The sequence below is a fragment of the Mytilus trossulus genome, chromosome 2, assembly GCF_036588685.1.
Source record: "Mytilus trossulus isolate FHL-02 chromosome 2, PNRI_Mtr1.1.1.hap1, whole genome shotgun sequence".
NCBI lineage: Eukaryota > Metazoa > Mollusca > Bivalvia > Mytilida > Mytilidae > Mytilus > Mytilus trossulus.
The window spans coordinates 66,020,219-66,046,020 of NC_086374.1; the positions used below are offsets into that span (position 1 = coordinate 66,020,219).

Sequence of the window (25,802 nt, forward strand, 5' to 3'; positions counted from 1 at the left end):
GTTTTGCTTTTATCGATCATAACTTAGTTTAGAAAGCTTTTAGCCTTAGTATGATAAGAGACTCAACTTCACTTCCTGTTTTTAAACATGTAAATTTGCTCAAACTTTAATTTTTTGATAAGTGTAGTATTTTGTTGACTGTTGTTTTTACATGTTTTTGTCTTTTTTCTTTTGTCTGTTTCTTCAATTTGAGATTTTTACTGAAAATTGGTATTTTCTACTTTTTAGACGTATGTCATCCCTTGGGTAAGATCTGCTTACAATTTTAACTTTAAATTTTATAGCCGTTCAGTTCAGGGCCTTTATGATTCACGTCCTTTTTATTGTATTTGTTTTGGATATCTAGAACATTGTTAGTAACTAAAGCACGTCATTTTCACAAAGTGTCACGCAAAATTTCGATGTGAGTGGAAACAGTCAAATAGTGCAAAGATATTATTTCTTGGTCTCTTGGTCTTGGAAGTTTTTAATTAGGTATTTTGTCGGCAATCATTTTGATGAAATATCAAAATAAAAAAAATATATATGAAACTGATTTCATGTTCACGGCACGTGTCCAGAATAACTAATCTGAGACATGACGTTTCTTATCTTTGCATTTAACCAGACAAAACTGATAACCTCCGTACTATCGTTCTTCAGTCTTTCTTGTAGATCAAAGTAAGTACAGTTTAAATTCTTTCAATGGTGAAAATGTGGAATGATCTTTATTTTGTCTAACTGTTTTTAAACCATCTGCTTCTTCGAATTATTCGGACATGAATATGTATAAAATAATACGACAACAGAAACAAGTCGCTTCATCATACAATATGTTTCTCTTGCATTCCTCACAAGAATGAATTGTATAAATATTTTTTAATGATTGAACTAAGTTATTTCATACTATAAATTTATCATGTCTCCTTTTGCATTTACTTTGCATGTAGTTCAAATTCGATTCTTTATCCATAGATCTAATGAATGAAAATAAGTTGTATAGGCTTTTCAGAGTTGTTTCGTTCTTATCAAAATGCTAGTTATAAACATCAGCACTACATGAAGTTGGTTATATAATAACTTTTCAAAAGAGGGGTTTCATTGTATCCCGTGTAACCGGAATGTTATATGTTATAACTCATATTCAACGACCTGTTGGTGACCTTCTGCTGTTGTTTTTCTATGGTCGGGTTGTTGTCTCTTTGATACATTTCCCATTTCCATTCTCAATTTTATCATTTTAGTGAAAATTTTAATTTCACCTATGTAGACGAATAAGATTATATACTTTTATTTTGACATGCTAACGTAACTTCATCTAACCATTTCTATGAAAAAAATACCTGAATATTTTACAATGTATCTTTGTTAGGTTTTTTTAACATATTGAAAAATGTCTTACTTTTACTTCATCTACATTATGTTGACCAAATCATATGAAAATATATTTTAGATCCCAACAAATATCAAGCAGGATGATTAGAGTTATATGTCTTGCATTAATGGTATGCTGTAGTCTTGCTGTCCCACTGTGAGTAAATTAATATTGCATGTCCGACATACTCTATCAAATAGAATAACCAGATGGAACCGTACTACAATGAACATTAAGATGATTAATATCTCTTCATTGATGCCTGAGGTCTTATTATTTTTAAAAACGCACACGAAAAAGTTGTTGAGCTGATCCTACCTTAAATTGAGAAATTAGTAAATAATTTTTTAAGCCTTGTAAATTTTGGTTCTAAATGCTCTTCAACTTTGTATTTGTTTTAGCTTACTAACTATTTTGATCTGAGCATCACTGATGAGTCTTATGTAGACGAAACGCGCGTCTGGCGTATCAAATTATAAGCCTGATACCCTTGATAACTATTTACTAATTTCTAGTACTTTTAGATTGACTCTATGTGTCTTTTCTCTTTTCATTATTATTTTTCATATGATGAATCAGTACCTTGACACTGATTTTCACAAGTTTTTAGTTGTTTTAGTATGTTTTCCGTATTCTAAATGGGTCGATATTAACCGAGGAGTCCTTACTAAGGTACGGACATGATTAACAATGCAAACTTTGAATTTTCCGTCGAAAGGAATTATTTAGAGACGAATTTTCTAACACCCTCAAGTGAAATGACCATAAGATTATACAGAGAGATGAGTGTTACTTTCCTCTCCCAAGCCTGTTCCTTTACTCTCTTGAATTGTTTTGTTAAGCAAAACGGGGTGTTTTCATTACTTAACGGTGTAGAGTTTTGTATTTGTTCAAGGTTGAATAGCACCAATAACTGTTCATATCGTTGAATATGTTCCTCCATGGAAATATTTCTTAGCTGTATCGCATTTTTTAATATCATTTTGTATTCAGAAGTAGTGGGAAAATGAGTCACATTAAAAGATTTGAAAATGACGAATGATTGTTTATCATAATAAATAACCTCATCATAAATATAAGGCTTGCAATTATGTTCGCCAGACGCGCTTTTTGTCTACAAATGACTCATCAGTTACGCTCCGATTTACATAACTTTGTACAACAGTTTATACTAGTACTCGATCTTACATAAGTAAATATCCGTTAAACGACCTAATCTAAATATTATGTTAACAGATCAAGTACTCCAGTTCCTCACTCTACTATGAGTGTACAGAATGCAGTAGCAAAATTACAACAAATTGTGAAACAGGAAGTTGCTGTTTTGTGGCAAAGTGCTGACACAAATAAAGACGGAAAATTTACTGCCTCGGATATGAATGTCATTTTCACTGATTACGATCATGACAGTACGTTCATTATTTGATATTTTGGATTAATAGTACATTTAATAGTATTTAAAGTTCCTTTATTAAAATACTTTTTCAGTAGATACAATAGTTAGTAAGTAATTAGTAGTAAAATAAACTCAAATTGAAATGCTTAATTGATTCTAACTTTTTACATTGTAATCACACTCAAATAAGTGGAAGGTTTAGAAACTTCAAACCCAGGTTCACTCCACTATTTTCTACTTTAAAAAATGCATGTACCACCAGGAATGTGACAGTTGTTATCCATTCGTTTGGTGCGTTTGATCTTTTGATTTTGTCATTTAATTAAGAACTTTGCTTTATGAATTTTCTACGGAATCGAAGTCAGTATTTTTGTGAATTTTACTTTTTCCATGTTAGTATGTACTTTTAACACTGAATGTCAAACACTCTATTTAACCGATAAGATAGAGTTATCGCACTTTGTTCACATATTTTTTGGACAAGACTATTTATTAGTCAGAAAAAGTTTTTTATAACGATAAGTCTTAGAGAGAACATCCAACATATTTGATTGAATAATTTCAAGAAAAAATTAAACAATCAATATCATTGCCTCAAGTACAAATCCAAGACAAAATGAAAAAAGAACAAAGCAACACATTTTATCAGCGATCCATTGCACGGAAATCAAAGAATTTAGCAATACGATAATTTTTAATACTTTTTTTGTAATTCTTAATGGAAAAAAATAAGACGTATTCTTAACCTCATCCACCAGATCATTCAAGCTAACGGAAATATTCTCATATGTACGCTTTTATAGACAACAGTATTATTACGAAAGCAGAATTCATTGGGAGATTTACTCACAACCAACCAGAGATGAATACCATAGCACAGGGTCTGTTTCTCACATTTGATGTCAACAGAGATGACACTATAACTCATCATGACCTCGATCTGTTTTATCAAAGAATGGATACTGATCGTAAGTCAATTTTATTGATATGCTGGTCATATTTATGGATAATTCTACAAAACCGTGAAATATTCAAAAACCTAAGGACCCCCCAATCTCCTTTATGATATAAGCTGTAGTTGTCAAAACCTTTAGAACGATTTGGGTCTTAATTCTGTGCAACTTTGCTCTTGATTTGTATTTTTTTACCTTTATGATTCTAGCGTCACATATGTGTTTTCTTAGACGAAACGTCCATCTGGCGTACACATATTTTCGGTTTAATGATCGAAAAAAAGGTCTCCTAGTATTTTTTTTAATCAAAACTAATATTCATCTTAAGAGAAGGAACGTTTTATTGTACCCTTCAACGTATATTTTTCGTCTCCGAGGGTATCACAAGCCATGTAGTCAGCACTTTGGTGTTGACATGAATATCAATTATATGGTCATTCCTATAAATTTACTGTTTTCAAAAGTATGAATTATTCGAAATAATAAGGATTTTCTTAGCCCAGAAAGAGATTACCTTAGCCGTACTTTGCACATTTTTGGAAAATATTGGGTCCTCAATGCCTTCTTCTTTATACTTGTTTGGCTTATTCACTATTTTGATCTGAGCGTCACTGATGAGTCTAATGTAGACGAAACGCGTGTCTGGCAGTATCAAATTATTCGCCTGGCACCTTTGATAACTATTAATTACATCTTATCTCCTGCAAAAATACAAAAGTGTCAACTATTTATCTGAGTATCACCTGGGACTAATACATTTAGCCAGTTATTTGTTTTAACCGCTTTATTTCACTATAACAGCCTTTGTGTTTTTATTTTGCAGATAGCAACAATGTTAATGAGTCAGAATTCACGAAGTATTTCACAGAAGTAAGTGAGAGTTCAAGAAAAGGCGATTTAAAAACAATCTAATCAAACAAATCGCCCACATACTCATTTCGAACATATCCCTAAGAGACAATCAAGAAATATTCACAGTTAGAATAAAATGAATAAATAAAAAAAGGAAAAAGTCATTTCGACGCCCAAATGCATGAAACAAGGTAAAATCTTGAAAGAGCAGTATTTCAGATTAGTTTTCATAAATGAATTGTTATAATCCAAAGTTTTCTACTATGTACTTTCAAGATAGTTTTAACCGCAATCTCATCGTAGAGTAAACAGAAAGTTTTTCTGCACGATCAGACAAACATTTGGTGAGTTTCCGAATTGCTCGTCCCGTTTATAAATCATTGCTGAAACGTTTGATTATTCATTTGAAATATCCAATAATTTATTGGCAACTTTCATTTGAAAATGATTCGTCTCTATGTACTATATCCTTTTTTTAAGAGTAATGCAATACAATTAATAAAGACAACAGTAGTTTACCGCTGTTCAAAACTCGTAAATCTATGGACAAAAAACATAATCGGGGTAACAAACTAAAACTGAGGGAAACGCTTTAAATATAAGAGGAGAACAGCGACACAACATTAAAATGTAACACACAGAGAAACGGATTAAGCATTAGACAAAATCCGATGAGAATAACAAATATAACATCAAAACCAAATACTAAAAGTACATGAATTTGGGATAGAAAAGTACCGTGATACGTCTTACAGTAATTGGGATTCACACTCAAATATAATAGAAAACAAACGGCACAACGGAAACACAACGTTAAAATATTACACACACAGAAACAAACTATAATATAACAATGGCCATTTTTCTGACTTGGTACAGGACATTTTTAAATTAAAAAAAATGGTGGGTTGAAACTGTTTTTGTGGCATGCATACCTCGCACTTTAATAAACAAGTTCTTCAATTTTATAATGATTAACGTGTATCATAATAATAATATATTTTGATATTCATATGTCTTCATTTATCATTATAGGTGATGACTTTACTATTTGTTATTCAACTACAAGGAGGAAACACTCCCACTACAACAATGGCTTCTGGATAGAGCAACAAAACGCAGAGTTTATTAAATTTTTACACCTGTTTCAATCAAGTTGTACCATTTGCTTTTATGAATTTATCATATTTTTCCAATCAGCTACCCTCAATCATCTGAGACACAACTATTATGTTTTCATAGTCTGGATTTATGACTAAACTATATGATAGCATACAAATGACACAATTTAAGTCAAAGCCAATTTGTAATGTTTTCCGTAATGTGTCAACATATTTTGATGCTTGTTTGGTTGGGTTCGTGTTGCTTAATCTTTAGTTTTCTGTATTTTGTCTTATGTACTATTATTTGTTTGTTTGTCTTTTTATGTTTAGCCATGGCGTTGTCAGTTTATTTTCGGTCCATGAGTTTGACTGTCCCTCTGCTATCTTTCGTCCATCTTTTATAATAGGAGATCTGAAATATTTTATTTCATAAAACCACCACAATGTTTTCACTTGTTGTCTACTCTGGTAACATTTGCTTTCTCCGCTTTCAGTCTTGACTTACATCTAGTAATGGACAATGAAGGTCGGTTGAAAACAAAACTTTACGACAATAGAGACGATTGCAGCTTCCCAATTGTGCACTTTCCATTTCTTAGAAGCAACATTTCAGCATTGCCTGCATACGGAGTATTTATCTCCTAATTGATACAATATTCCCGTGTTTGTATTTCCTCTAATTACCTTAAACCAAGAGATCCAAATAGTGAAGTTGGAATCATCCCATCGTAAATTTTACGGAGGCCATCATAAGTTGGTTGACCGTTATGGCATAATCGTTTCACATATGATATCGGATATCGTCGCTGGGCTTCTCAAATGTCGTATATGACTTTTTGGGCTAAAAATGCCTTTTGATACCAATGGTCTGTGCTGGAGAAAATAGCATACGGTAAAACCAATCAAAATGTGTGAAATAAGACATATTACAAAATTGCCAATGTCAGTTGTTTGTTTAACTTGCTTCCAAAATGTTGTTTGAAAACTTGAAAATCGTTGTAGAATGGCTTTGGGAAAAAAATAATTGTTCATTTCTTTATTTCTGTGAAAAAAAATTCAGTTCTTGGATAATCCAGAAATGTCAAAGTTTTTATTTAACTGCTATTTACGAAAACGTTCAAGTTCACATACAACATTTTGGAAGCATGCATTTTGCCAAAATTTTCTAAGCCTGTTTGTGAGATATTTTTTTCTTGAAAAATTTATAATTTACAACATTTTAGAAGCCCAGCGACGATATGTTCCTTATGTCGTTACTACAATTCCCTTCCCTTAAGCGTTTCATGAATGTGACCTACAATATTAGACTATTAACCGGGTTTGTAATAACACCAGCAACACGTCAGGTGCCACATGTGGAGCAGGATCTGCTTACCCTTCCAGAGCACCTGATATCCTCCATATTTTGGTGGGGTTAGTGTTGCTAAGTCTTTTGTTTTCTATGTTGTGTCATGTGTACTATTGTTTGTCTTTTTCATTTTTAGCCATGGCGTTGTCAAATTATTTTCGATCAATGAGTTTGACTGTCCCTCTAGTATCTTTCTCCCATCTTCTATTCAAATGATAATATTCCGTTAAATTAGGGTTTCAATTCACTCAGCCAAATATTATGAACATAGAACTTTCAACCGTTTGCTTCTTATACGTCATTGAAGTGCACATATTCGACTTTGAGCGATGAAGATAAATACAAAAAGTGCATCGGACCCTTGCAAATTATATAGTGTAGTTTTACCTTTTGATATTGATTGAGGGTGAACCGGTATGTTTTGGTGATGCTTGCAGCGCCAAAACACGCTTATCTTGTCGAGCTCACAGTCGCGCTCCGTGTAGAGTTCCCGTGTTTTACCAAGTTTTTGTTTTGTTTAACACCATTATTTGTATCCTGCATATCGATAAAGGCAACAGTAGTATACCGCTGTTCAAAACTCATAAATCCATGGACAAAAAACAAAAATATAGAAATAGAAGGTATGGTATTGCAAATGGGACAACCCTCTACAAGAGATATGAATTGATTTATGAGTTCTTATAAATTTTGTATTATAGGTTTTGGTAAACATAAAAAAGAAAAGTACATTTTATAAATCTTATGCATCAGGAACGCTCAAAACCGAAAATTTGAAAGATAACAGTGTGGACGGCTTAATGACCCAGAGGGGTTGAACGCAATATCTAAATTCATTTCAGGATAACTTATCCATCCAGAATGAAACAGAAACTAGTTTCTGAATAGTTCCTATACAAAGAAGTAAGATTAGAGTCATTATTTTACATTGGAATTGCAAATTCAACTTGTTCAAGCCTTTACAGACAATGAATTTTTGGATACACGAACGGGTTAGTTTAAGAACAATTCGATAAAATCAGACAAAAATGGTCTTAACAGAATCTGACTTCTCAGTGCTTGCATCTGTTGCGACAGATTTGCGTTTTGGTCTTTGATCCATATTTAAAATGAAGTAATGATCTCAACCAAAATCAACTTTCCACTTCGAAAAAGAAAAAGAAACTAAATTTTGGAGAATTTCATAATAGAAAATAAGACACAATTGATAAATATACAGATATGTCTAATATTTTGGATTCTAATAACCCGAGACATGGCGCAAATGAGATGAAATTTAGACCGTCTTATCGTGTCAAAACCTTGAATATATAAGTGTTTTTTAAAGCTACGAAATAAACTTATTAATTTTACTCTCTTTAACGCACACATAGTTGACATTTCATATTATTCCATGTTGTATGCGATACCTTTACTAATCTAATAAATATTTTATCTTTGTGTTCTTTATTGGTCAAGGTTTTTAATTCAAGGCTACTCGAGTTGTCTATCTTAATGTTATATATATCAAAGTTGGTGACAAGATACGATTCAGCAATACTATTTAATGAAAATTCCAAAAATGTTTCGAAATGAACATAATTGACACTTTTAAACGAACAATATTATATCTGACATTGCAAAACATGCCATGATCTTTCCAAAGAAAACAAAAAAAAGTTTTAACAGGGTTTTACCACTTTGGTCAAACATCCTATCTTTGTGTATTTAAATGCTACTCGAGTTGTCTATCTTAACGTTATATCGTAAGGTAGGTAATTACAATCTGTTCGACTAACAGTTTTGCAAAATTGAAAACATATTTGTATACAGTTTTTATGGTTTAAGCTGTTTGGATATTTGTATCGGAAACAACCACTTTTATTAAGAAAACAGTTGTTCGTTTAAACCCAGTTCTTTTCATAAATGTTATGATGGTCTTATACTAAACCCTAATTGGAGAGATTGTGCATGATTTTCGTATGATGAAGACAACATGTTACATTCAGTTTGACTGAAGTGTGGAGCTAGGATATCAGTAACTGTTAGTTCTTCTTTTTTAATTGATGTATCATTGTCATTTTGCTTAGTTTCTTCTACTACCTATTTTGACATCGAACTCATACTTCTTTTACTGTGCATTTTGCTGTGTGTTTGTTCTCTTTTATGTTGGTTAGTGGTTAAGAGGATGGTGGAGATCTCAGAAAACATGTTTTACCTCGCCGCATTGTAACGCTTGTCATAGTCAGGAGCAACTACCCTTTGTCAGTCTTTATTTTGTTTTAGGTTCATTAATATGATTCGGAGTTTAAGGTAACATCCATTTTCACTGAACTAGTATCAAATGTGTAGTGGCATGCTAAAGACCACTTATGGGTGCGGTATTTGTTCGCTGTGTTGAAGACCACTTGTGGCATTATGCTGTTTTTGGTCGGGTTGTTGTCTCTGACAAATTCTCCGTTTTATAATAAATTTTCCCTAATTTCAAGATCAGTAAGTTAAGAGCTGGTGTAATCATTTTCAAAATTGTGAATGAAGAAGATTTTAACATTACAGGTCGGTCCTTGTTAGCGAAAAAGAAAGTAGGCTTAATACAGAAAACGTATCGATAAAAAGATGCTAATGACGCTATTTTGTAAACATTTCAATTGACTGTATCATTCAAATTTTCTATTAATACAAATGTCCTCAGTAAGAAAAATACTGAAGGACTGTAAATCATCACTTAGCAACATCTTTTTGTTGACAAGTTGAAGAATGTAAGGTTCTAGAACAGTAGCTGCAAAAACAGTTGTAATGGTATTCGTTCACTAACTTTCTGCGCCTGAATAAATGTGTTAGAATGTTTGCAACTAAACTCCTCGGTGTTAATGCAGTCATTCTCATAGTGATTATATGCAAACTGCATGTACATAGGTGATTTAATAGCTGTCTGTTTATATTTGAGATCCATACTTAATGTTATCCACTCCTCTATTTAAACTTAATTCTATTACCACAAATTTGAGTTAACCCCATTGACAACCGCTGAACAAGTCCAAATTAAAGTAATAACAAGTTTGCAACTTTTTTTATTTCGAATATTTCAAATCGTTGACTTTGTCTGCATTACTTTTTTATCATCAAAAGTCATGATGCAACTACTTCAAAAAATATAATTAATTAAAATGAAAAAAAAATCTCCTTCCATAGATCATTCTCTTCCAGTTAACTGTTTTATTCATACCCCACTCTTGTATCAATTACTTTTTACCGCGAACACGACTTCAAAAAAATGACTTCAAAACAACATTCTTTTGCAACTGTACACATTTACAAGTTATATATATAATCTGGCTGTCGATTTCTTAACTTCATATCCCTATAAAATATATGTGCCAAACGGTCGAAACACTTAATGCAAAGATAAAAAAAAAACCAGCACATTAATAATATATTCTGTCTAGAAATATACCGGACGATGAGCTGTTCATGCTATAAGCAAAGACGGCTCAACGAAATAACGAAAATGCATGCCACTTTTATTTTTATAAACCGCAATGTTGGAAGACAACTAAAATAACTCCATAAAATCACAAAGCCTAGACATTATCATCTTGTGTATAAATTATTATGTATCAAATGATTGATTAAGAATTTAAGTGTTGAATGTTCAATTTAAAACCAACTGAGAAAAATCGGAACAATTATTTGAGTTTAATTTTCTTTCATAACATTGTACAAAAAGAAGTTTTCCTTGCATTTTCAGCAGCTATATCCATGTAACTAACACAACTTGACTTGATACATACTGTAAAAATGTTTACAAGAATAATTAGTGAGAATGAAATACGAATAGAGTTCTGTTAAATTCCAATAATTAGTTTTCGTACAATTAACAAAGGCCCCCTCATCTTGTATAGTATCACACGTATATATTAAAAAACTTAAGTTCAAAAATATCATACACATTATTTTTGTAATAATTAGAGAGAATCTTATTGTGGAAGAAAACATACTTTGAATAAGAAAACATAATTTAATGGAAAATGATACCATTAAGATCCTTACATTTTTGATTGAAAATATATTTTGTATGTTTTGGAGGACATGTTTTATAACACGTTTCGGTATGAGATGCAACTGTAAGTAAGGAATCTGTCCTTTATATGAAAGAAACCTCTGGAAAACGTTCAAATAATCATTAACTACACGTTCACTATATAAATGACCTCATATAAAAGTATTTATAGTTTTGACCACCATCTGTTCCATTCAATCTAAAATAAAGTCTACTAGATACCATGACTAACAGTCAAAATTAAAACGTGAATTTATCAAAACCTTTCAACTTGTTTAACTGTTTTTTTTTTTATTATAGCGTTATTTAAGTCTTTTGTAGAGGGAACTAGCATTCTCACTGTTTGTTTAGTATTTTATAGCCTGTGGTTTTTAGTAGGAAGCATTTTCCAGTTACAGGAATAACTTATTTTGAACTGATGATCTGAGATTGTTTTCTTCCACATTTTGTACAAGGTTATCAAGTCAAATCAATTTCAATGATGTCCCGATCACGAAAAAAAACTGAATTCTAAAATATCCAATGATATTTGCCAGTACAAACAGTATCTTTTCTCTTGCAATAGTGTTCAAGCATTTTACCTTTCTATCATTTACAAAAAGGGGCGAAAGATACCAGAAGGTCAGTCAAACTCAAAGATTGACAACGCCATGGCTAAAAAAAAGAAAAACAGACAAATAATAGTACACAAAACACAATATAAAAAATTAAAAACACTAAGCAACACTAAAACAAAGGTATGAAACAATCCAAACTACAAGACAAATTATAAGAATTGGTTCTGGTTTGTTTCATAGAAGAATAGCCAACGTAGATACAAATGTCTTGTTAGGGGAGGAGTAAATGTGCTTTGTAAGTAAACACTTTGATTCAAAGAAAATCTTGTCTGATATTAGCCAAAATGAAAACTTTCTTGATTGACAACATCTTGTTACTTTTGAAGAACATATTTTTTTAACAAACTATCAAAATCCTGATGAGAACCAATTGTCCTCCTCTTCTTGTCGACATGTGCCTTTATTCATATGTGGCTTACTTCACACAGAAGAGAGAAAGAAGGAAAATAAGCTAGTTTTATCCTTCGTTCCACTACATTATATATCCTCTCACTTAATAATTCACAGTTTGGTGACTATGTTGAACGCATCAATTCCATCGAACTTTAGATGAAGGATACAACATATACAATTAGGGACTGGCTCATTGTTCGACTTGATCTAGAAATTGACAATGCTGGTCGGTTGAAAAACAAACCTTAACGACATAATAAATGATGTCAGCTTCCCATGGTAAGATATTTCTTTTCTACGTAACATTCCAGCAACTCCTGCATATACAGTTTACATCGCCCAGTTGATAGGACATTTCAGGGCTTGTATTTACTATCATGCTTTACTTGATAGTTGATTGTTGCTCAAAATGAAGCTATTAAACTAGAAGTTCAAAGTGGTAAAGTTGTAAACATCATTTCGCAAATTTCCGAATTTTCACGTGTTTATTGACCGTTATGTAATATCTGTTTTACAGATGGCGACAGATATGTTGTAGTTATCGTTACTACAGTCACATCCTCTTTAATTTGCACAAAAGTTACCTACCGACTTAAATTTCCCCTGTTGATCAACTGAGATAACACAGGTATAATATGAGTCTTTGGTTTTACTACGTTGTGTGGGATAAACAGACTGTTGTTTGTCTTTTGATCGTTTCACCACGGTTATAGTCAGTTTGTTTCCGACAAATTAATAATTTTCAATAATTTGGAATGTTAAAATTCATCAATGATATTAGGCTTTTGATCCAAAGTACTCCAGACACGTGTTTCTTCGCCATCAGATTTATTAGCGGCTATCGAATTAAACTAATTAGAAGAGTCAAACAAATGAGAAAGAACCACTTATTTCAAGATAAGGGCTTGGCATGTAGTACACTATATCAACGTAACATACGATTTATGTGTAGTTCTATCGTTTTTTGATTATCCATTAGACTGCTTAAATAGTTTTGCAAACTCTGAATTCTGAATTGTTGTGAATAATTTTATAAATAAATTTTATGAGCTGTCAGTATGTTAATAAGGGGTACTGTCGAAACATGTAGGTCTGCCGAAAGTACATGTTCGGAATCTTTGACAGTTTGCTCACCAGCTTTATTTCTTTCTGTTATATCCAATAAAAATGCTGATAACAAGCTTATCAATGATAAAATTCAGAAGGCTATATCATGATTTCAGTTATTGAAAAGGATGCCAAGATCCTGATTATTTTTTAAAGCAAATCATTATGTTCTTGCATTTATTTGTACTGTATTCCTTTGACGTTATGTTGTAATTTTGTTTGTCATTTTTAATATTGCCATAAAAGGGCGAGGTTTTGCTAGCCACAAAACCAGGTTTAATCTACCATTTGTTTGCTTAAAATATCGTGTACCAATTCACGAAAATGTTGTTATCTTAAAGCTTATAGTTCGTTTCTGTGAGTGTTGCATTTTTGTTTGTTTTTTTGGGGTTTGTTTTGTTACACTTAAGTGTTTTTGTTGATTAGTTGATTTCCTCTTATAATTGATGTGTTTCCGTCGGTTTTACTTTGTAACCAGGATTTGTTTTCTCTCAATCGATTTTTGACTACCGAACAAAGGTATACTACTGTTGGTTTTATAGTTAAAAGTGCATGAGTTAATGTTTAGGGGGTTGGGGATCCACCGATTTGGCACAAAGCTCCATTTCCGAATATAGGCATCTGGATTCTGCGTTTTGTGGAGTCCGGATTCAAAAGGGAACTATCCCAGGTAATTTAATCATACAAAATTATACATATCTGAAAAAATCATCACAACTACAAGGTTAATTATGATTTAGATATTTTGAACTTTGTTAGTCAGCTTTTCCATGAGATTTTGTTAGTCATGCTAATCCATGCAGAACTTGAAATTTTGAATTTTTGAAGTTTCCAGACAAATAGACAATCGACTGTCATACAAGTGTGCGGTTTAGCTAGCTATAAAGTCAAGTTTATTTCGACATTTTCTGCGTTAAAAAAAATACATGTTCCAAGTCAGGAAAATGACAGTTATTTTCATTCGTTTGATGTGCTTGAGCTTTTGATTTTGTCATTCGATAAGGTACTTTCAATTTGAGTTTTCTTTAGAGCTCAGTATTTCTGTTTTTCTCCTTTTTTAACCACAGCTAGATAAACTTACCTGATAAATGTTCTAGTAGTAACAGTGCTTAGATTGTTTTTATATGGCTTAATACACTAGGCTCTTTACAATGTAAAAGAATAACATTTATTTTAAAACCAACTACAACTTGATACTTTTTATATTTAAGATTTATCTTCTGATAGTTTAACTGTAAAAGAGTAGGTTCACGAATAAATTGATGTGATATTACTATTGTAACATAATAACTTTTTTTTGGCACATCACATTATTTATAACGAAGTATAGATCCATAAATTATGCCTACTTTGTATTGTCATGTCAGTGTTGGTCCAATTGCAACAAAAACATTTAACAGTGCATGTTTAGCATAATTTGATTTAGCTGTAACTCCTGATCCAGAAAATGTTTGAGTCGAGTGATATAATGATTGGTACTTCTTGGAGGGAGAACATATTGAATTATAGGTAGCAACCAAGGTTTTCTTGGTGCTTTTATTTTTAAAAATGCACAATTTGTTCAAAATGACTTTGCATATAATGTACCTACCAATTGATATTTTATCGTATGTTTTTCTATGTTGTGATGTTATGCTATTGTTTCAGGAAAAAGGGAGAAGGTTTGGATCCATTAAAACGTTTAATCCCGCTGCAAATGTTTGCACCTGTCCTAAGTCAGGATTCTGACGTACAGTAGGTGAATGGTTTTTCGCTAGTACTTTTGGGGCCCTTTATAGCTTGTTGTTCGGTGTGAGCCGAGGCTCCGTGTTGAAGGCCGTACTTGCCTATAATGGTTTACTTTTTAAATTGTTATTTGGATGGAGAGTTGTCTCATTGGCACTCACACCACATCTTCCTATATCTACTAAACGTCCAAATTTTATTTTCTGATAAGTAATGCTTTTGAAATACATCCATTTAAGAAATAAAATATAATCTTTGGAAATTTTGAAATATAAAGTCTTATATGACATAGGCTTAAGGTATCAGTTATAACCTAAACATATCCAGATACTTTCATCTTGTCCTACATATCATACTGTATTTTGGATTCATTTGAGATCACCCCGTTTTAGTGGGGTTCGTGATGCTTAGTCTTTAGTTTTTTATGTTGTGTTTTGTGTAATTTTGTTTGTCCTCTTCTTTTTTTATCCATGGCGTTGTCAGTTTATTTTTTAGCTATGAGTTTGAATGTCCCCTTGTATCTTTCACCCCTCTGTTGTACTTTGTTTCCGTCTTCAAATCAAGTTCAACTTGTGAATGATATTTGCCAACATTCCAACACAGAGCATTTTATTTAAGTACCCCCATCGGATGATTTAGAAAAGACATATTCTTTTCCGATCATGGTGTGGTCATAAATTTATAATATAAGAAGATTATTTTAGTACTTTATGATATAAAGACTTCAACTACTGAGGTAAAGTATTTTTATAACCCTCTATGACACAACAAGTGTTCAAAGAACAAGAAAATAAAAGTGAAATAAAATTAAAGATATTTTTGGTTTTATTGTGCTCGTATTGTGGTCCTATAAGTATTTAGCTGACCAATTCATTGTATGTGTTCTTCATACTATTTCTTAGCAACGTTGTTGAAAGACCTTTTGTACATTTGCGACGAGTTTCGTCTTGAATGGCTGCTATCCTGGTATTTAAGTTAAAATCTTGAAGCATTTTTTGCAATTCAACAAAACGAACTTGCAATGTAGTGGAGGACTAACGAACTGACCGGTATGTAATCTCAATTTCTTTACGTTTTCTTAAAAGTTTAAAGTGGTAACTAATATTAGAATTTCAATATGATAATAACTATTCGGTATATTTCAACATTGGTCCTTTCCAGCTGATTCTATTGAGTCAAACTTCTTTAATATATGTTTAATATAACGGTATAATCTTTTTCCGTCTGTTCAAGGTAAGAAAAAGTACTTGTTCCGACGTGATATCTAATTAACATGTTAAGTTATTCGTGTACCACTGTGTTTCTTATATATGTAATGTATTTAACTATTTGAACGCCTTGCACCGAGTTGACAACTGAAATTTTAATAGGACATCCGTCTTAACTCGAGATTTTTCTTGACATGAACAGATATTAAATGTTAAAATAATACATTTGTAATAAATTTTATTTGCAAAGCTAAATAAGATATCCTGAATGCCTATTCTTGTTATACATAACGTCAGGGCTGTTTAAGTATGGCACAATTGGAATATATATTTCGATTCAATTTTGATTCGTGCTATACAGTTTTATTGTTATAAGAAAGCATTAATTTAATTCAGCTGGTAACGATCTCGAAAATTACGTTGGATATGAAAGATTTGAAGAAATAACTATAACTTTAACGACGAGACGCACACAAGTCATGTTTCAATCTCTTTTTATTTGCTTAGCGAGCACATTTTGTAAATCATACCTCTTTTTTTATTTAGTCCTTAAAAAGTTCAGTAGTAATGATTTTCAAATGCACCTCTTTAAATGAAAGCCTGGTATACATAGTGTCTCCTTTTTAAATTTTCATTAGACATCATATGCCTTTTTACAGTCTTTCCTGATATACAAGACGCTTTGAAAAATTTCAGAAAAACACCGGCGAAGATTTATTCCCAATTACATGTCTTTAGATTTATTTTATGAAATAATTGAAGAAAGAGAATGATTTTAAGCAGATTATACATTGTAAACATAAAAGATTTGATTTGCAAATATTTTAACTGATATATGGTATAAATGCAAAAGGCAACACAAATCTAATAGAAACAAATCCAGTTTGCTTTATATAATATATCATCCATATGAAAATTTCATATTAAATCCATCAGACCACCTGGTCTTTATATGAATATTTATATTTACTATGAATGTACTTTGGTTGCATATTATATCCTACAGTTATCGAGCAAATAAAAATGAAAATTCTACATAGGCGTGTAAAATTGTCTAAACTACTAACTTCCTTACAGGGCATTTAGTCATGTGTTAAATATATATGTAATGATGAATTGTCAGTGTGTGGGTTGGTGGAATGCTTTGTTTTGCAAAAAAATATTTGTGATGTCATTTAACATAATACATGAGTTGAATGTACATTTTAAAGGCAATGTATATTTTATGCAGCAATTCATTATGATTCAGATGTATACTGCTCTCTGAGTACACATTTTAATAATGCAAAAACTATCGATATTTATTTTATAATAACAAAAAAAAATCTATAAGTCGTTTTTCCTCAAACTTCAAAATCTTTGTCATGAAACGTTACTATTTATTTCAGACACAACCCCACTTTAAAACACTATATAGCATAATAATATTATCAAGGAAAACAAATGCAGATATCGCAATCTCTGAAGTTGCTGATCTTTCATGGTGTTGGCTGGTTTTTGTTTTTTGGACTTTTGGTATTCGTGCTTTTAAATGTCTCGAGCGAGCCCAGCAAGCCTGGTAAAGGTAATATTTAGGAACACGTGCCGTTCGCATGTATATCAGTATCACATGCGGGCTTTTAATTTTAAATTCTTAAAAACTTCATTATGGTTTTCAAAAGGAGACATATGATTTTATTAAAGGAATTTTAATGTAAATACAGAAAGGTTTCATAAAGATATCGCAAGTTCACTGGTGTCACCTGACACAATAACTGGCGTTACGCATGATAATGATTGCATATCAGGAGGGGCTTACCCTGTCTTAGTAGATTAGGAAATTATGCGATTTCGACCATTTACCCCTTAGCTTTTCTGTTTAAACCGGATTTGGTATTATCTGAACTGATATCAGAATGTTGCCATCAAAAGTATAAATAATCTTGTATCATTACGTATTCTTTGACAATGACTTTTAGGTAACCGCAAGAAATAACATTTAAGATATTTAGAAAAACACATAACAAAAAACCACATAATGACGTTAAAAGTGAACCTAGTCACTCTAGCTATCCTTATATTGACAAAAAGTAAAAGATAATAATATAAATTGCGATGGACAATTGTCACAGTTCATACATTTTGTGATAAGATAAAACTAAATTATCAAAATTCAGCAAATACACATTTTTTTATCATTCAAAACAGATACTAGACCTATCGTGTTATACTGTATGTAATTTCCTTTTTGTATGTGAATGGGATGAATATAAAAAAAATAGATATTTTTTCATCCATTTGCCTTGACTTCCTCGATTGAAATGTTGAATGGTTTTGATTTTATATGAATGTGAATTTTTAAAGCAAAAACTTGAAAATCCGATTTTTTTCTGTGTAGTTTAACCAAATCTTAATTGATAAGACTACTTGTAACTGCCACGTTGATTTTAACTAACAATTAAACCAATAAAGCAAAAACTATCTTTACGGAAGATTGGATATGTACTTAAGTGAAACGACTAATATGTAATTTATGAGGCATATCTTCTGTAACTTCCACGAGAAGGACTTTGACACCAGTCGCCTAATGGTATGAGATATAACTGATTGGTAAACTGACATCAAATTTAGACTAAAATCATAAATTATTCAAGCACACTATCTATATATGTACATTAAGATATGAAAATCACATTCGAGTGACTTTTTTTTACAATACGGCATCGTCCTGAACATGAATATAATATCGGCCACTGGACTTAAATGAACTTACAATTAAGCAATTCTTACAGCGAGAATAGTATTAATTTGCAATAGTGTGCTTTTTTTATGAAATAGCATACAATACTTAATTGTACTGAGACTGTTGTTCTATAGAACTGCACTGAACAAACAAATTACTGAACCATGTTACTGGATTCATCGCTTCACGCATGGTCTGGCAATTCTTGTCTAGCACTGAGTCTGTTTTATCTATAAATTGATCTCACAATTATAGAATTCAAGTTAATTTTATTACTCTAACAAAACAAATATAACATTGGAATAGTAATGGAAAAATATGTGTCTTCATTCAAAATTCATACAAATAAAAATTCAAATTTTGAAAACGTTGTCACATTCAGAAAGCGCTATATGAAAGGCCTCAAGAGTGAACATGTTGATAAAAAAGGGAGTTTTTTTTTTATTGACTTGCATAAATGTGATATATAAAAAAAATATATAAAAGGAATAACAAACATATTTGACAGTATAACAGACCGCCAGCACCAGATAACTCCGAAAACAAGACGTATAGCTGTAAACATCTGTGTTAGATGGTCTCTGGCGGAAAGTTGTCTCATTGGCCAATTATACTAATTTTAGTCATCCACGAAAAAAACATTGTAGGTGTGGCATGACTTGGTACTGGCACACAATTTGGTGAGAGTATATCAGATTCACGTGCACATAACCATATCTTTTTGCCAATTCAAATCGTACGCTTTGAGGTCAATGCACATTGCGTTAAAACCTACAGCAAAGTAACTAACATAACTACTAAAAAACTAAATAATTCAATAAATTTAAAAATAATCTTATCAATTTAAAATTAATATTTAATTATTACTTTTGAAATTTTGGCAAAAAAATTCATAAACATATTTTTGATTTAAAAGTTTTATTCATATATTTATGTATCTAATTATTCATTTGTATTTTTTTTCAAATGTAATTACAAAATACCGCTTACATAAAATTGAACCTCAAACATGGTTATAATTCAACCGTTCGTACATATATACATACCTTCACATATTTATGATTTTTATAATGAATCATGAAGAAAAACATTAATGGAATAGGTACATTTTTGTAACTAGTTAAAACAGCGTACAAAACAAAATGTTTGGCTTAGCAAAATGACTCTTTCTATACATGTTTTTTTTTAAAATGCAGAAAAAAGTACGTCTCAAATAGTCATTAAAATATCTTAATTAGTCTGCTTGGTCTGTTTATTGATTATTCTTTTGATGTTAGTTTATTTCTTTGTATTGTTTGTTAAGATTTCCGAGCATAATTTGGAATGAATATAGGGTTCGTAAGATGTAAAATACATATGGTAAGGGACAAGAAATGCCTTTCAGGTCAGCTCTATTTCTAAACATGTTTCTAGATCTTGATGCCTTGTCAAATGAATGCCATCAAAATTTCGATTTGAGTATTTAAAGAAAGACGCTATGTCTATGAATAACACACAGCAGCATCCGGAATGGATTCCTATTTGATTTGTTTCAGTAATAAGCTGAATATACTGTTTTCTGCTCTTTAGGGTCGGATTGTTTTATCTTGACACATTCCCTGTTTCGATTCTCAATTTTTAATATTAAGCTGAATAATTTGAAGGCCGTACTTTGACCTAATTAATACTTTACGTTATACAAATTGTGACTTGGATTTTGGAGTTGTCCCATTGGCACTTATACCACATCTTCTTTTTATTCATATTACATGCCTTTACAAGTTGAAATGTACTTATCGGGCTTATGGTTTATGTCTAAATCATTCCAAGTTTAGTCATGTCAAGTCAGCTTCATTCCTTCACCGTAGATTTGGTTCTGGCAGACGACAATGATATTGTGATTACTTTTCTATACTGCCTAATTTGCATATTTGTTGAGAGGTAACTAAGCAACGGAGCAGGTAAGGGTGAAAAATGTCCTAATGACTTTTCTATCTGACAATTCAATACAATAAAAAGAATTATTTATTCCAATATAAAAGAGACAACTGTCTCACATTCAGTAAAACTTTAATCCAACGATTCTCCTGCCGTTGGTGAATTTGGGACAAATCAAACTTAATCTTTAAAGTATCTGATCATTCAGACGTAAAAATATGAATATTTTTGATACGGTTTATAATTTCTGCAAAGAGAAAGTGAAACCCCGCCTGTTTTATATCTTTGATAGAGACATAGCTAACAGGGACAAGTTATTTTTACCTGACAGGTAAAAGCAATAGATGAAAGGTGTAGATACATTGCCGCCATTATAACATCCGTCATCTGACGCGGATCCCTTTGTCATTTGAAACGGTGTAGTATAGCTTGATGAATACACAACTTTCATTTCATTATGGCCAATAAGGGTCATTTGTAATGTGATACAGAAAATCATACGACGGGCCGCCGAATGGACAATTTCAATTAAATTGACTTAAATAAGTGGAAGGATGGCGAAATTGAAGTTTCTAACTGGTTCAGAAATTCAATTCAAATATGATCGGATTAAGTCAACTCTACCAGACATCATGCAGTTTGTTTGGTATAATCATTTTTACACATCTACATGTATATATGATGATTTAGGATAATAATGGCTATTAATACTGGATGACATTTTGGAGCGGATACATTGTATCTCTTTAGAAATTGTCTCGTGTTGGTAAGTAGCTACTCTTATGACAAATAGTTATCAAAAGAAGCGCGAAAATGCTTTTCTTTACGTTCAATGAAAACCGAGAGTTGCAATTGAGTACAGTCTTGTTCTTTGGTGGACATTTGTCTCGTCGACAGTCATATCAAAGCTTACTTTTTTTTTTATATAAATAGTTAATCAGTCATCATTTTTTTTTAACCATTTATGAAATCTCGTGTTACTGAAGTCTGTGCGCAATACACGTGTTTCATGATAAAATTTGAAAACAAGTTGTATCTACACTTATATCTCTAAGACGTCCTCTGATCTAGTGCGAAAAGTAGACTTATCGCGTGGGAGTAAGTTTAAGAAGAATATTATTGTACTCATAATTAAGAAGTACTGTAAGATATTTTATTTTTATTCAATTCATATTCTAATACCGTTAAAAAGATCACTTTTTGCCACAATTTAATTGCAATTTAACCTGATAGCGTTGTTGAAATAAGTGATACTGGTGGTTATTTTCAAGTTATATAGTTTGTTTCTTTTGCTTGTATTATTTTGTTTAAATTTTGTTTCTTTTCTTGTTTTATATTTGTTTTTGTTTGTTTTAAACTTTTTGTATTAATTCAAAGGGTTTCCATTCCTATACAATGTATCATTTTAGAATGGGACCACGTGCAACAAATTAAACATAAATTATGTAAAGTGCTGAATATACCTAAATAAGTGTAGTATATTCCTACGTTTAAACATTTACTTTAATTGACCTTTGATTGTCCCAAATAGATCTTTCATATAAATTTAGTGAAGGTTATTTTTGTAATGTTACTTCAAGGCATACAATAATATTCTAACATTTGTAATGATATGTTATCAAGAAATAGAACAGATGATACAGCCCTAGGCAAAATATATTATACCTCTTCTAGTAGATCACATAACTGACAATAAAACTGATGGACAGTGGTCATTGTACTATGATTACCATACATAATTGAATTCGCACATTTGTTTATATTAACTAGATACAAGTCACATGATCTTGACCACAATTGTGTTTTGGTCACTTCAGGTATTTAATCTACATCCATTCAAAATGTCCATGGACGTCTCAAATAACAGAATAGGACACAATTTTACCCCAAAAAAAATGCCCGTAGACAAATGTGTTTGACATTTGCATCAGTAAAACTAATTTTTCTATGAAGAAATATTAGTTGAGGTTTTTTGAATGGATTTTACCAAAATACATTGGATGACTTTATATTTTCCTATATTTAAAAATTCTACTTTTCGTCTATAAGTCTGTGAAGCAGCCATTTTGAAATTCCCGAAACTTTCCTATCATTCATCGCCTTTTTTTATCTTCGGATTTCTTTGGCCTTTTCCTACTTTTTCTTAATATTTTAATTTTAGTTTTTTGAGGACCTAAAAAATTACTTTGAGTGTCTACTTAGTACATTTAATTAATGTCATGCAAATGTAAAAAAGAAATACGAAACTTTAAAAAACATCAGCCCAATTTGTGTTATACCTTTAAAAAACATAGATATTTCATATAACATTTGATTTTCCCTCCTGTACGCAACAACATCAAAATAAAAACTTGTAACTGTCAAATGGAGAATAAAAATTATAATAACTTATGCATAAAAATTTGGCATTTATTATGAATCATTATTCATGTGTTTTACAAGGACATATTAATATGTACTAAGTTCATAATTTTATGTCATAGTTCCCCTCATTACAAATCTTTTGTTTTTGTCATTTTCTTAAATAGAATATCAAAACTTTTTGAGTATGAAGTCAAATTTGTATACGTAAATTTCTAAGAGATTCAAGTCTAAATTTGTGTCGTTGGCTTGCTGTTAATTTTGAAACGTTTTTGTGTTCTTTTAAAAGAAAAATTTTCTCGGAGTTCAGTATTTTTGTGTTTTTACTTTTTTGCATACGTAAATTTCTAAATGACATGGAAATCGCAAGTGAAAGTCAATGGTAGCTGAAAAATGCTGAAAGCGCATAATTTGAAAAAAAATATTGTTAGTAAAAATTTGAATAATATGTATTTTATAAAGGTTAAGGTACTATATCAATTCACACATCTCCTACTTTACATTTAAGATTCACAGGTGTAGATGGGATAGATTGATTAGTTCAATAAAACATTTCCACTTTGATGATAATATAGAATGTAGAGTCGGCCTACCGCTATACCATTCATTCACGTTTACAGTGTATCCACTGATGGATGGAGTATGTATATTAGTATAAAGATCAAAAGTACATTGAATAAAGTTATTCCAATTTTAATAGAAAAAGTTAATAATGAAAATGTATTTTGTTATTGGGTTGAGAAAAATTGAATTCATTTGCGTGAACGTGTCAAATCATATCAAAAATTTTCATGAAACGAATATACTGTGAGAAGACCGGATATATTATTTTGTATTTAGTTTGCTGGTGTGTTCTAATTAAGTTATTTTTCTGTGAGGATGAAAAAAAAGTTGTTTTAGTATTTTTACGAGATCAGTTATTACTTCATACGTGAAATTAAAAACTCCACAAGTAATATTCCTTAGAGGAATTAAAACCAATTTCCATTCTCAATTTTACTTAAAACTGTTTCTCAAAATATCCAAATAGACGATTTTTTTTCATTACTTCCTTTTTTTTTTAAACTTTAGTTCTGAGCCAGATGCAAATTAACTGTATGTTCAGCATTTTCGGGTTTCTCTAGATTTAATATTAAAGATGTGGAGTTAACGTAAATTAGACAGAAACCTAACACAAAAGTAAAGAGACATCTGCAGATCTTCAAGGATAGACAAGTATCTCAGTACAATATCAAAAGCTATAAAAAGACATATATTAGACAAGTTTAGAAAAAAATGAGACTATGGAGATACTGTTTTTCCACGCAAAATTTCTTAAAGGACAATATATAATGAGCATGATAATGGTTGGGTTTAACTATCAACCACTCAATTCCGTGAAAAAAAATGGATCAGTGAAAGAGAATTCCTTACAATAATGCGCAGAGAAAAGGTTCCGAACTCCGAATTTTTAGAAATAGACCATTATAGATAAAAGTACGACCTTCAAATACATTTACTGACATTAATTTATAAGTACTAAATCTGCTGATGTACAATACATGTATATTATCATATCATCAACAGAATGTAAATTACTTTCCATTAGCCGTTGTAATTCTTGTTTAAACTTGATAGCCTACAGTTACTGTTCAAGTTTTATATTCTTTTTGACTATTGCACATATGCTGAGTTTGCTTTTATATAAACATAATTCCCATCGTTGTCCTGGATATCATTCAAAACTTTGCACTTGAAACTGGGCTGACACTTACCGAAAACATGTTAAATTCATCGTCTTCGTTTGAAATGTCGTTTATTAAATGCATACAAGAAATGTTTTGGTGCACTCCCTGCGACCTTAAGTGACACTAGCATGCTTCCATAGATATACAATGCTTGAGGGGCTATGACAATGTACATGTATGATATGAAAGCTTTGTTTATCTGATCAGTATTTGATTTGTACATTTGGCAATCTTCCAAATCAGTTCAGTACTGGGACCTTACAGGTGATAGTCATATGTAGATACACATGTAAATACTTTTTTGTCTGACAATCTCATGTTCCCTGCATTAGGATACACGAGCGAAATGAATTAAGGATAGGAGGAAATGCTATCTTATTGAAGCAACATAACCATTTATTAGATGCTCATCTGTGTAACAGGTGGTGACTTCACAACCAGAAATGTTCAAGCTGCCGACTAATCTGAATGATTGTGATATTTGCCATGTGTATTTCATGCTCCGAAAATTTTGTATTGCTTTATTTCATCTTCAATCAAAAATGTTATCCGTAGCACAATTTACAAATTTAAGTCCATCGTTTGGTTTTTTTGTAGATCATAAATAAGTTTCAAATTAAACAGCAACCCAACGAAACAATTAAAAAACATATGAAAGTATAGAATGTCCCTGTTGAAATCTAGAGGTCAATATACGGTCATCAACGGTAGGCAAAATTCTGCATATTATAGCCTAGAGTACTGCGAACGCATGTTAGAGATTATCAAAGATCGGACATCTATACCAAGTTTCCTAAATGCCAACACATTGAGAATAAAACCAAAGATAACAATAAACGAGGTTTCTGACTTGAGACTGTTACGTGCAAATGTGGCGAGGTTTACACTTTGTTTTTCTTCATTTTCTTTTTAAAGATTTTTCTCTGCAATTAAATGTTACAAATATGCAAATATTGCAAGAACTTAAAAGTAAAGCATAT

General features: G+C 31.3%; 1 protein-coding gene across 1 annotated transcript; it reads left to right on the forward strand.

The window, feature by feature from the left end:
* The first annotated feature begins 562 nt into the window (after positions 1 to 562).
* On the forward strand, positions 563 to 5,706 carry LOC134705337 (uncharacterized). Its single transcript, XM_063564082.1, has 6 exons — positions 563 to 660; positions 1,433 to 1,510; positions 2,591 to 2,763; positions 3,554 to 3,718; positions 4,527 to 4,573; positions 5,591 to 5,706. The coding sequence occupies exons 1-6, from the start codon at positions 578 to 580 to the stop codon at positions 5,660 to 5,662; spliced, it is 618 nt and encodes a 205-aa protein (XP_063420152.1). The 5' UTR covers positions 563 to 577; the 3' UTR covers positions 5,663 to 5,706.
* The last annotated feature ends 20,096 nt before the right edge of the window (positions 5,707 to 25,802 follow it).